The 13,719-nt window shown below is 39.7% G+C and overlaps 1 protein-coding gene across 16 annotated transcripts in view; it reads right to left on the minus strand.

The window, feature by feature from the left end:
- The window catches only part of USP20 (ubiquitin specific peptidase 20), a 92,237-nt gene that overhangs the window by 11,913 nt on the left and 66,605 nt on the right, over window positions 1-13,719 (minus strand). For 15 of the 16 annotated variants that reach the window (XM_037851299.1, XM_037851295.1, XM_037851286.1 and 12 more), the window contains 2 exons: window positions 13,286-13,458; window positions 12,497-12,591 (listed from right to left, as the gene is read on the minus strand). In XM_037851299.1, coding sequence (XP_037707227.1) covers window positions 12,497-12,591; window positions 13,286-13,458 — 268 coding nt within the window. The remainder of the gene's footprint in view (window positions 1-12,496; window positions 12,592-13,285; window positions 13,459-13,719) is intronic. The other variant, XM_037851293.1, reaches the window with a different exon arrangement.

The following is a 13,719-nucleotide window of genomic DNA, read 5'->3' on the forward strand; positions in this document are numbered from 1 at the left end:
AAGAAATAATGGCTGAAAACTTCTCAAATTCAACAAAATGCATGAATATACACACCCAAGATGTTCAATTTGGGTTTATCTAAATAGGATAAACCCATAGAGAACCACACTGTGATATACAAATTATTAAATGCCAAAGACAAAGAGAGAATTCTGAAAGCCTCAAGAAAGAAGCAACGTGCCACATACAAGGGAGACTCAATAAGATTAAATTCTGATTTCTCATCAGAAACCATGGAGGCAAGTTGGCAATGGAATGACATATTTCAAGTGCTAAAAGCAAAAATCTTCCAGCCAAGGATTCTATATCTGGCAAAACTGTCTTTCAAAAATGAGGGAGAAATTAAACATTCCCAGATAAACAAAAGCTGAGGGACTGTGTCACTACTAGACAGGCCATATAAGAGATGCTAATCAGAGTTCTGCAGGTTGAAAGGAAAGGACATTAGACAATAGATCAAAGCCACAAGAAGAAATAAAGATCTCCAGTAAGGGTAATAACATGGGTAAATAAAAATGCCAGTACTATTACATTTTTGGTTTGTAACTCCGCTTTTTATTTTCTACAGGATCTAAAAGGCAGATGTATAAAATACAATGATAAATCAATGGTTTGGGAATTATAATATATAAACACATAATTTGTGACAAGAACTTCATAAAGGTGGGGAGATGGAGGGGTATAGGAACATAATTTGTGTATACTATTGAAATTAAATCGGTATCAAAGCAAACAAGGGTGTTATAGATTTAGGATGTTAAATTTAAGCCCCATGGTAACTATCAAGAAAATATTGGAGAACACACAAGCTCATGGAGACAGAAATTATAGTACAGGTTGCCAGGAGCAGATGTCAGAGGAAACGAGGTGTAGTGTTTCAGTATGGGGAGATGGGAAAGTTTTAGTCATGGAAGGTGGTGAAGGGACAGCAAAATAATGAGTGTGATTAATCCCATTGAATGGTATGCTCGGGAATGGTCGAGATGGGAAAATTTATGTTGTATATATGTTACCACATTTATTTTTAAAGTAACTAAAGAGACAATGACAATAAAATGCAATGCACGATGGTGGAGTGGTGAAGCATGGAAACCAGCTACTCCTCTAGGACAGCTGGTAAATAGCCAGGAACTGATGGAACAGCCATTTCAGGAACTTCAGTGATGGGTCACGCATTATACACCAATGCGGAATGGGTGGAACAGCTGAGATCACAGCAGAAAAACTGTAAATTTCCCCAGACAGGGGGCTGGCGCCCTGCCCCACCCTGCCCCCAGGCATGACAGACTGTCTTGGAACTGGTTCCCCGAGGGAAAAAGAAATAATCCATGCTGGGAGCAAGGAAGGGGGCTCAAACCGGCCCCAACTGAGAATTAACAAATTTGGACTGCTGAATAAAAGCTCCAAGCACAGATAAACCAGGAGAAGATAGGAAAGAACCCTGGAAGAATTCATCCAATTCATCTGGCACTGAAGAGCCATGGCTGACATCAACAAGAACAAAAAAAAGAGAGAGTTTTGGAGTTGGAGGTGTTCAGAATACTGGAAAAGGGCTGGGATCCAAGAAAAAGGGGAACATAGAAACAGGTACCAACTCGGGCTCTGGCTTCCAAACTGGGGAGCTGGGGTGCAGCTCTGAAAAGGGTTGTTTTTTCTTTTTTTCCTCTTTTCCTTTCTTGCTGTCCTACTCTTTTATCTTTTTACTTTTCAGTTGCCCATCAGAGCTCCTGTTTCAGCACTGCCCCGGGCAAGAGTGGAATTGAGAATTAAAGTTGTCTAAGAGCAACTATTCAGGTGAAAGAGATAATAGCCTAAATAGCCCATACCAGGACTGAGAAAACTTGGGGGCCAGGGAAAGGCACTGAAAAGAGATTTCCTTTTTTTTTCTTTCTTTCTTTCTTTCTTTCTTTTTTTTTTAAAATAACTATTTTAAGTAGCTCATAACAGAAAGCCTCAGATATTTGCAATTGGTCGCTGGACCCAGGCAAGGGCGGACCTAAGATAAGTCTGACAAACAAAGCATTGAGTCTAGTGGGGGAGACAATTCCATAAAGGGCATAACTTCCCTAAGAAAAGGGGGGCAGGGCCCATCTCAAGTGGCAGAACTTCTTCAGAGGACTCAGAGCCCAGGGGCTGGAACACAGAAACCAGCTTGAATCAGCCATGCCCCTGGAAGGGACAGGGTCTGCGGTGAATTAAAGGCATCTGTGGCACCTCTCTACACTGGTGGGGAGCCACAGGCTGACAAGTGCCACCTGCTGGACAGGCTAGGAAAAGCACAGAGTCTAGAGGCTTCACAGAAGGGTCTGACAACCTGTGAGGTCTCATTTTCAGGGAAACCCCATACCCTCCTCCTGAGACCTGGACCAGTCTGGATTGGGAAAATCTGATTGGGGTTAATCTTTTCTAGGGACACCCTATCACAAAAAGGTTACACAGATGCAGGGCAAGAATCAGAAAAATAAGAGGTGAAAAAGTCTGATCCACTAAACAGAAGCTACGTTAGAGGTCTAGAATAAGTTGAACTGAACACCAAAGATAGAGAACAAAGTCAACAAGAAGAAGACCCTAGGTAAGAGATTGAAAACGAGCTCCAGAATAAACTAAACAAGAAAATCACATGCCTAGACAGCTAAAAATAATGAGCCATACTAGGAAACACGAAAGTATTGAACAGCCAAAGGAACAAACTAACACTTCAACTGAGATACAGGAGTTGAAAAAACTAATTAATAATCAAATGGCTCTCCTAAATCAATTCAAAAATCAAATCAATGAGCTGAGGGAACATGTGGCAAAAGAGATGAAAGATATAAAGAAGACATTGGGTGAACATAAGGAGGAACTCAAAAGTTTGAAAAAACAAATGGCAGAACTTATGGGAATGAAAAGCACAACAGAAGAGATGAAAAACACAATGGAAACTTATAACACCAGATTTGAAGGAGCAGAAGAAAGGATTAGTGAACTAGAGGACAAAACATGGGAAATCCTACACACAAAGGAACAGATAGGGAAAAGAATGGAAAAATATGAGCAGGGTCTTAGGGAACTGAATGACAACATGAAGTACATGAATATACATGTTATAGGTGTCTGAGAAGGAGAAGAGAAAGGAAAAGGGGTAGAAATAATAATAGAAGAAATAATCACTGAAAATTTCCCAACTCTTATGAAAGACATAAAATTACAGATTCAAGAAGTGTAGCATACCCCAAACAGGACAGATCCTAATAGAACTATTCCAAGACACTTATTGATCAGTGCCCAGTGTGAAAGACAAAGAGAAAATTCTGAAAGCAGCAAGAGAAAAACGATCCATCACATACAAAGGAAGCTTGATAAGACTATGAACAGATTTCTCTGCAGAAACCATGGAGATGAGAAGGCAGTGTTACGACATATTGAAGATACTGAAAGAGAAAAACTGCCAACCAAGAATTCTATGTCCAGCAAAACTGTCCTTCAAAATGAGAGTGATTAAAATGTTTTCAGACAAACAGACACTGAGAGAGTCTGTGAATAAGAGACCTGCACTACAAGAAATACTAAAGGGAGTGCCACAGACAGACAGGAAAAGGCAGGAGACAGGTTTGCAGAAGAGTGTAGAAATGAAGACTATCAAGAAGGGTAAAAGGAGAGAGAGAGAAAAAAATAAGATATGACAAATAAAATCCAAAAGACAAAATGGTAGAAGTTACTGCCCTTACAGTAATAACACTAAATATTAATGGATCAAACTCCCCAATATGAAGACATTGACTGACAGAATGGATTAAAAAACAAGACCCTTCTATATGCTGTCTACAAGAACCTCACTTTAGACACAAGGACAAAAATAGGCTGAAAGTGAAAGGATGGAAAAAGATATTTCATGCAAACAACAAGCAGAAAAAAGTGGGAGTAGCCTTCAAGTGTGAAACAATTAACAGACACAAAGGAGGACACTATATATTAATAAAAAGGACAATTCATCAAGAAAACACAACAATCATAAATATTCATGCATCGAGCCAGAGTGCCCCAAAATACATGAGGCAAACACTGACAACACTGAAGGGAGAAGTGGATAGCTCTACAATAATATTTGGAGACTTCAATACACTGCTGTCATCAATACACAGAACATCTAGACAGAGGATCAATAAGGAAACAAAGATGTTGAATTGTACAATAAATGAACTGGACTTGACAGACATTTATAGAACAGTACACCTCACAACAGCAGGATACACTTTTTTCTCAAGTGCTCATGGATCATTCTCTAGAATAGACCATATATTGGGTCACAAAGCAAGTCTCTACAAATTTTAAAACACTAATATTAAACAAAACACTTTCTTGGATCATAATGGAATGAAGTTGGAAATCAGTAACAGGCAGAAGGTCAGAAAATGCACAAATATATGGAGGCTAAATAACATATTCTTAGACAACCAGTGGATAAAGGAAGAAATTACAGGAGAAATTAGTAAATATCTTGAGGCAAATGAAAATGAAAACACAACATATCAAAACTTATGGGATGCAACAAAGACGGTGCCGAGAGGGAAATTTATCGCCCTAAATGCCAATATTAAAAAAGAAGAAAAAGAAAAAATTGAGAAATTACCCACTCACCTGGAGGAACTAGAGAAAGAACAGCAAACTAACCCCAAACAAACAGGAGGAAAGAAATAACAAAGATTAGAGTAGAAATAAATGAAATTGAGAACAGGAAAACCATAGAGAGAATCAACAAAACCAGAAGTTGGTTCTTTGAGAAAATCAATATAATCGATGGAGCCTTAGCTAGGCTAACAAAAAGAGAGAGATAGAGAGAGACTGCAAATAAACACAATCAAAGATGGGAAAGGGGACATAACTACTGACCCCACAGGAATAAAGGAGATAATGATGAGAGGATACTACAAGCAACTATATGCTAATAAACCAGACAACTTAGATAAAATGGACAACTTCCTAGAAAAGCATGAACAACCAAAATTAAGTTGAGAAGAAACAGACGACCTCAACAAACAAATCACAAGTAAAGAGATTGAGTCACTCATCAAAAAGCTCCCAAAAAAGAAAAGCCCAGAACCAGATGGCTTCACATGTGAATTCTAACAAGCATTCAGGAAAGAATTAGTACCAATCCTGCTCAAACTCTTCAAACAAACTGAAGAGAAGGGAAAGCTACCTAACTCATTCTATGAAGCCAACATCACCCTCGTACTGTATAATGGTTCAGCGACTCTGGAAGGCAGTCTGGAAGTTCCTTAGAAAACTAGACATAGAGTTATCCTTCGATCCAGCAATTGCACTTCTCGGTATATACTTGGAAGATCTGAAAGCAGTGACACGAACAGATATCTGCACACCAATGTTCATAGCAGCATTTTTCACAATTGCCAAGAGATGGTAACAACCCAAATGTCCTTCAACAGATGAGTGGATAAATAAAATGTGGTATATACACATGATGGGATACTATGCAGCAGTAAGAAGCAACAATGTCGTGAAACATACAACATGGATGAACCTTGAAGACATAATGCTGAGCGAAATAAGCCAGGCAGAAAGAGAGAAATATTATATGCTACCACTAATGTGAACATTGAAAAATGTAAAATAAATGGTTTATAATGTAGAATGTAGGGGACCTAGCAATAGAGAGTAATTAGGGAAGGGGGAACAATAACCCAATAACAACAGATAAGCTATCGTGGGTAAATTTAACGTTCTGGGAATGTCCAGGAATTACTATGGTTTGCTAATTTCTGGTGGGTACGGTAGGAACAAGTTCACAGAAATGTTCCTATATTAGGTTATTGTCTTGGGGTAGAGTAGGAACATGTTGAAAGCAAAGTAGTTATTTTAGGTTAGTTGTCTTTTTCTTATTCCCTTGTTTTGGTTTGTTTGAAATTTTTTTTTATTGTATTTTCTTTTTATATAATTAATAGTTAATTAAAAAAAAAAAAACAATGAAAAAAATATGCAGACCCCCTCTGAGGAGCTAGGGGAGAATGCAGGGGTGTTGGGCTTCCCTACCTCGATGGTTGCTGATGTGCTCACAGACATTGGGGACCGGCAGTTTGATGGGCTGAGCTCTCTATCACGGGACTTGCCCTTGGGAAGATTGTTACTGCAAAGGAGAGGCTAGGCCTGCTTATAATTGTGCCTAAGAGTCTCCTTCTGGATGCCTCTTTGTTGCTCAGATGTGGCCCTCTCTCTCTAGCTAAGCCAACTTGGCAGGAGAAATCACTGCCCTCCCCTCTACATGGGATCTGACACCCAGCGGTGTAAATCTCCTTGGCAATGTGGAATATGACTCCTGGGGAGGAATCTAGACCTGGCATTGTGGGATGGAGAACATCTTCTTGACCAAAAGGGGGATGCGAAATGAAATGAAGTAAGTTTCAGTGGCTGAGGGATTCCAAAAGGAGCCAAGAGGTCACTCTGGTGGGCACTTGTATGCACAATATAGATAACCCTTTTTAGGTTCTAATGAGTTGCAATAGCTAGCAGTAAATACCTGAAACTATCAAACTACAACCCAGAATCCTTGAATCTTAAAGACGATGGTATAACAATGTAGCTTATGAGGGGTAACAATGTGATTGGGAAAGCCATGTGGATCACACTCCCCTTTGTCCAGTGTATGGATGGATGAGTAGAAAAATGGGGGCAAAAAAAAAAAAAAGGCACCCAGTGCTCTTTTTTACTTTAATTGTTCTTTTTCACTTTAATTTTTATTCTTATTTTTGTGTGTGTGGTAATGAAAATGTTCAAAAATTAATTTTGGTGATGAATGCACAACTATATAATGGTACTGTGAACAACTGATTGTACGCTTTGTATGACTGCATGGTATGTGAATATATCTCAATAAAATTGAATTAAAAAAAAGAAAATTATACACCAATCTCTTTAATGAATATAGATGCAAAAATCCTCAACAAAATACTCACAAATCAAATCCAGCAGCACATTAAAAGCATTATATACCATGACCAAGTGGGATTTATCCCAGGTGAGCAAGACTGGTTCAACACAAGAAAATCAATTAATGTAATACACCACATCAATAAATCAAAGCAGAAGAACCACATGATCATCTCAATCGATGCAGAAAAGGCATCTGATAAAATTCGACATCCTTTCTTAATGAAAACATTTCCAAGGATAGGAATAGAAGGGAACCTTCTCAATATGATAAAGGCGATATATGAAAACCCCACAGCTAACATTACACTCAATGGGGAAAGACCAAAAGCTTTCCCTCTAAGATCAGGAAGAAGACAGGGATGCCCAATGTCACCATTGTTATTCAACATTGTGCTGGAAGTTCTAGCTAGAGCAATTAGGCAAGAAAAATAAATAAAAGGCATCCAAATTGGAGAGGAAGAAGTAAAACTTTCACTGTTTGCAGGTGATATGATCTTATATGTAGAAAACCCAGAAAAACCTATAGCAAACCTATTAGAGCTAATCAATGAATACAGCAAAGTGGCAGGTTACAAAATCAACACTCAAAAATCAGTAGTGTTCCTATACACAATGAGCAACAGGAGGAGGAAATCAAGAAAAAATTCCACTTACAACTGCAATCAAAATAATCAAGTATTTAGGAATAAACTTAACCAAGGCCACAAAAGACCTATACATAGAAAACTACAATAAATTGCTAAAAGAAATCAAACAGGACCTAAAAATATGGAAGAACATATCACGTTAATGGATTGGAAGCCTAAATATAGTTAGGATGTCGATTCTACCTAAACTGATTTATAGATTCAACACAATACCAATTAAAATCCCAACAACTTACTTCACAGAAATAGTAAAACCAATAACCAAATTTATTTGGGAAGGCAGAGTGCCCTGAATAGCCAAAAATATCTTCAGAAAGAGGAACAAAGTGGGAGGCCTAACACTACCTGACTTTAAAGCATTCTATAAATCTACAGTGGTGAAAACAGCATGGTACTGGCATAAAGATAGATATACCGACCAATGGCATCGAATTGAGTGTTCAGATTTACATTTACATACAATTGATCTTTGATAAGGCAGGCAAGCCAATGCAACTGGGACACAGCAACCTCTTCAATAACTGGTGTTTGGAAAACTGGATATCCATATCCAAAAGAATGAAAGAGGACTCCTATCTCACACTTAATACAAAAATTAACTCAAAATGGATCAAAGATCTAAACATTAGCATTAAGATACTAAGACTTCTAGAAGAAAATGTAAGGAAATATCTTAAAGATCTTGTGACAGGAGGTGATTTACTAAACCTTACACCCAGAGTACAAGCGATGAAAGAAAAAATAGATAAATGGGATCTCCTCAAAATAAAACACTTTTTTTGGTCAGAAAAGTAACATGGCAGCCTATGCAATGGGAGACAGTATTTGGAAACCACATATCAGTTAAGGGTTTAATATCCAGAATATATAAAGAGATCCTACAACTCAACAACAGAAAGACAAACAACCCAATTGAAAAATGGACAAAAGACATGAACAAACACTTTTCTGAAGAGGAAATACAAATGGCTCAAAAGCATATGAAAAGATGCTCAACTTCACTGGCTATTAGGGAAATGCAAATCAAAACCAGAGTGAGATATCATCTCACACCTACTACAATGGCCATTATAAAAAAAAAAAAAAAAACAGAAAATTACAAGTGTTGGAGAGGATGAAGTGTTGGAGAGGATGTGGAGAAAGAGGCACACTTATTCATTGTTGCTGAGAATGTAAAAGGGTACAGCCATTCTGGAAGGCAGTGTGGCAGTTCCTCAGGAAGCTAAGTATAAAACAGCCATATGATCCAGCAATTCCATTACTAGGTATATACTCAGAGGAACTGAAAACTAAGACAAGAACGGATATCTGTAAACTGAAGTTTATAGCAGTATCATTCACGTTGCCAAAGGATGGAAACAGTTCAAACATCCATCAATGGACGAGTGGATAAACAAACTGTAGTATATACACACATGATGGAATATTATGCAGCTGTAAGACAGAACAAAGTCAAGGAACATATAACAACGTGGATGAACCTTGAGGACATTATGTTGAGTGAAGTTAGCCAGAAACAAAAGGACAAATACTGTATGGTCTCACTAGTATGAACTAACATTAATGAGCAAACTGTGAGAGCTAAAGCTGAGAACATGGGATATCAGGACATAGAAAGAGGGTAGAGATCAGGCATTTGATGCTGAAGTATTATAGATTGTTCAACAGAATTGATGGTATAGATCCAGAAATGGATAGCACAATACTGTGTGATGGTGGCACAATACTGTAAGTACACTGATCAAAGATGTCTGTGAGTGAAGTTGAAAGAAGAGGGCGGGGGACATGTATGACACCAAAAGGAAAGATAGAAGATAAAGACTGGGACTGTACGACTTAGTGAAACCTAGAATGGTCAATGATGGTAATTAAATATACAAATATAAAAATGTTTTTACAAGTGGGAGAACAAATGAATGTCAACCTTGCAAGATGTTGAAAAGGGGATGGTATTGGCAAAAAAATAAAATCAGTGCAACTGGAGTCTATGGTTAACAGTAACATTCTAATATACTCCCATTAAATGTAACAAAGGCAATATACCAAAGCTAAATGTCTACGAGAGGGAGACATAAGGGAGCAGTATGGGATTCTTGGTAGTGGTGGTATTGTCTGACCTTATTGTTGTATTTTGTTTTTTCTTTTATCTTTTTTATCACTCTTTTTTTTTATTTTTTTTGAGTACTGAATATGTTCAAGTGCTGATTGTGGTGATGAATGCACAATTATATGATACCATGAACAACTGATTGTATACCGTGGATGATTGTATGGTATGTGAATACATCTCTATAAAATTGCAGGGAAAATAGTTAAACAGAGCAATACAAGAGCTGGAGAAAACTTGGAGAGAGGGATGTACCTTTTCACTGTTGGTGGGGACGTAGAACGCTGCAGCCTATTTGGAGGACAGTGTGGTGGTTCTACAAGAAGCTAAGTATGTGGGTGACATAAGGTCCTACAACCTCATTATTGGGTATATACTTGGAAGATCTGAGAGCAGGGACACAAATGGACATCTGCACAATGGTGTTTATGGTGGCAGCATTCTAGATCTGCAGTGGATGAAGATGGCCTAAGAGCACATAGACTGATGAGCAGAATGGTGAACTGTGGTATATGCATACAATAGAAAATTGAGCAACTGCAAGAAGGAATGAAGTTGTGAGTCATGCAACTAAGTGAATGGATTTTGAGAACAGCATTTTGAGTGAAGTACACCAGAAATGAACAAACATTATAATGCCTCAACTAATATGGACTAACTACAATGTGCAAACTCAGAGAATTGAATCTTACAGTACAGGTTAACAGGGGAAGGCTTAATGTAAAGGTCCCTAGATTGTAAGCTCTTACAGTAGTCACATCTATTCCTAAGTTGTAATGGTTATCCTTAAATTCTGAGAAGCTGAGCTATTTGTGTATAACATGGTCAGTCTCTGGAACTCTGGGTATCTGAGTGACAACTGAAACTCAGAACTAGAGCTCAGCAGCTATGAATGTCAGTATTACCTCCTACGGCAACAGTTAAAAAAAACTGAAAAAGAGTTTAGACTTCAATTAAAGACATGAATGAAGCAGATCTGGTTAGGACTAAGGCAACTCAGGCCAAAGGGTAAAGGACAATATTGACTATGTTTTAAAACTTCAACATCTGTCTGAGACAAAGGAAAGAGATGTTTCTTTGGTGCAGGATCTGTATTTTCTGTAGCACACTAAATAATTTAACTTGTATGGTCAGTTTGTTTGAACACCTGAAGTACATGGAGCTTTGAATGGGAAGTGAGATCTTGTGGGTTTGTACAGGTTAGGGTGAAATTCCTATACATCTCAAAGTGATTTGGGCAGAAAATAAAAATACTACCAATTTAGTAGGCCAAGCCCTCAATCTGGGGGCTTTCCCTCATGAGGCTTGTTACTGCAAGGGAGAGGCTAAGCCTACTTAAAATTGTGCCTAAGAATCTCCCCCAGAGAACCTCTTTTGTTGCTCAGTTGTGGCCTGTTTCTCTCTAAGCCCACTCAGCAGGTAAACTCACTGCCCTCCCCCACTGTGTGGGACCTGACTCCCAGGGGTGTAAATTCCCCTGGCAATGTTAGACATGACTCCTGGGGATGAGCCTGGGCCCAGCATCATGGAATTCAGAAAATCTTCTTGACCAAAAGGGGGAAGAGAGATGAAGCAAAATAAAGTTTCAGTGGCTGAGAGATTTCAAATGCAGTCAAGAGGTCATTCTGGAGGTTATCCTTATGCGTCATATAGATATCCTTTTTTAGTTTTAAGTGTGTTGGAATGGCTAGAGGGAAATACCTGAAGATGTCAAACTGCAACCCAGTGGCCTTGATTCTTGAAGACGATTGTATAACTATGCAGCTTACACAATGTGACTATGTGATTGTGACAACCTTATGGCTCACACTCCATTTATCCAGTGTATGGACTGATAAGTACGAAAATGGGGACAAAAATTAAATGAAAAATAGGGTGGGATGGGGGATGGAATGTTTTAGGTGTTCATTTTTACTTTTTTTATTTTTTTTAGAGTAAGGAAAATGTTCAAAAATTGATTCTAGTGATGAGTGCACAACTGTATGATGGTACTGTGAATGCTTGGTACACTGTGTATGCTTGTAGAATACATGAATATATCTCAATAAAACTGTATTAAAATTTTTTTTTAATATGCAATGCACAATCCACATTGGTATCTAGCAAGGGAGGAGAATAAGCTCACAGGGACATTACTGGGACACAAGAAAAAATAGAAATATAGAATGTAAGTTTTATATCAATATTGAGTTTCTTGAACTTGATAACTGCACTTAAGGTAGTTATAAAAGTGAATATCCTTCTTTACAGGAAATGTACACAGCAGTATTAAGTGTTCCAGGAACATGATGTATACAACCTACACTCAAGTGTTCAGAAATGGATTGATACATAGACAGGCAGACAGATAAATGGATAGACAGGTGGACTGATATATTGATGGATAGATAGAATGGTTTAAAATGTGGACAAATGTTAAAATCGGTAGATCTAGGTATTGGGGTATAGAGGTATGTCAGAGTTCTCTGTGTGGGGATTACATTATTTTTGAAATATGTATAATCCTATAAGTTTCAAAGTTTTCCAAAATAAAAAAATTTAAATTAAAAAAATAATAGGTTAGCACCAAGAGCTCCTAGGCAGTGGGGCTGAAGAGCACATAGCCTGAGACCCAGCTTGACTGGTGGCAGGGGTCAGATACTAACTTGACCAACTGTTGAAGCAAAATCTGATGGTGTATAACATAAACCCTTAACCGTACATTTACCTGAGGAGTGGATAGTGCATGTTTGCGCAAGAATCAAAACAAGGTCCCCCAAAGCCTTCAGGGGTTCCCAGCAATCCCCAGCCCAGCCAGCCCAGTCTACTCACCCTTCAGCTCATCAGCAGCAAAAAAGGCAGCAAGGCAGTCTTCTAGGGTGACAACAGGCCCCCAAAACCACCTAGGGGTACAGGATATCACTAACCTATGGAAACACAAAGAGGGTGGGGGTGGGGGGCACTGCCAGGGCCTGAACAAAAAATAAGACCTGGGGGAACTTTGGGCCAAGGTTTGCTCCAGGCCTGAGACCCAGAAGGACCTTGAAAAGCCTGAGAGGTAGCTTGGCACAGGGGGTGAAATGGGTCCAAGCATCAAACCCTGGTACCACCAGTCACTAGCTATGTGTCCAGGGGCCAAGGATCATGATGCTCCTGCCTCTGGGTAGCTGCAAGGGCTCCTGACATTGTACAAGCAAAGCATGCCCCACCATATGTAGTGAGGACCAGGAGAGCTGCCCACTGCTCTTCCCCACAGGGTGAGGCCTGTGCACTCCAGTCACTGCCCTCCTTTCTAGTTGCCTCTTGTCACCTTCCCTACTATTACCAACTCCACAGGCTCATCCTTTGTTCCCAGAACAGGACCATCCAAACCAGGAAATGCGAATGTGGGCAAGGAAAAACCTCCACCCCCCTCCCACTCAACTAACTCCTGTGCATCCTTCAGGCTCAAGGAAGCCTTCCCTAGCCCTAGCCCAGGGTAAAGCTCCCTTCACTTGCCCCTAGTCCCTGCAAACACTTGTACTTGGTCCTTAAGGCCTGTTTCCTGCCCAGACAGTGAGTTCCAGGAAAGCCAGACCAGAGCCCATCTTATTTCCCTATCGGGCAGGAAAGTGGGTATACCGTCGAATATACTCGACAATGAAGGCAAGCCAGCCTTGGGTGGCATAGCTGTCCCCACAGGCGCCCGGCTTGGCCGGCACATTCTGATAGATTGATGAGTGGAGCTTAGCCAGGTCCTCCTTGCCAGGAATGGGCAGCGACAAGTCCTGGAATGTCTCCACTGTGGTGGATACCTGTGGGGTTAAAAGGTCAGCCTAGTCTCCACCTTCCAGAATGATCCCTGCCAGAACCAAGCAACATCTGCACCACAAACCCCAGCCATCAGCTGCTAGATGCTGGGGAGAGGGCCTGTTCTCCAAGCTCTAGACATGGGAAGAAATGTCTTTCCTGGAGAAAGATAGGAAGCACCGGATGGAGAACCTATCCCCCCATCCCCAACTGGAGGGAGTATTGCTGGCAGCCCATATGTCCTTCCCCATTCCAGAGGCACTCAC

The sequence above is a fragment of the Choloepus didactylus genome, chromosome 10 (assembly GCF_015220235.1).
Source record: "Choloepus didactylus isolate mChoDid1 chromosome 10, mChoDid1.pri, whole genome shotgun sequence".
NCBI classification, from domain to species: domain Eukaryota; kingdom Metazoa; phylum Chordata; class Mammalia; order Pilosa; family Megalonychidae; genus Choloepus; species Choloepus didactylus.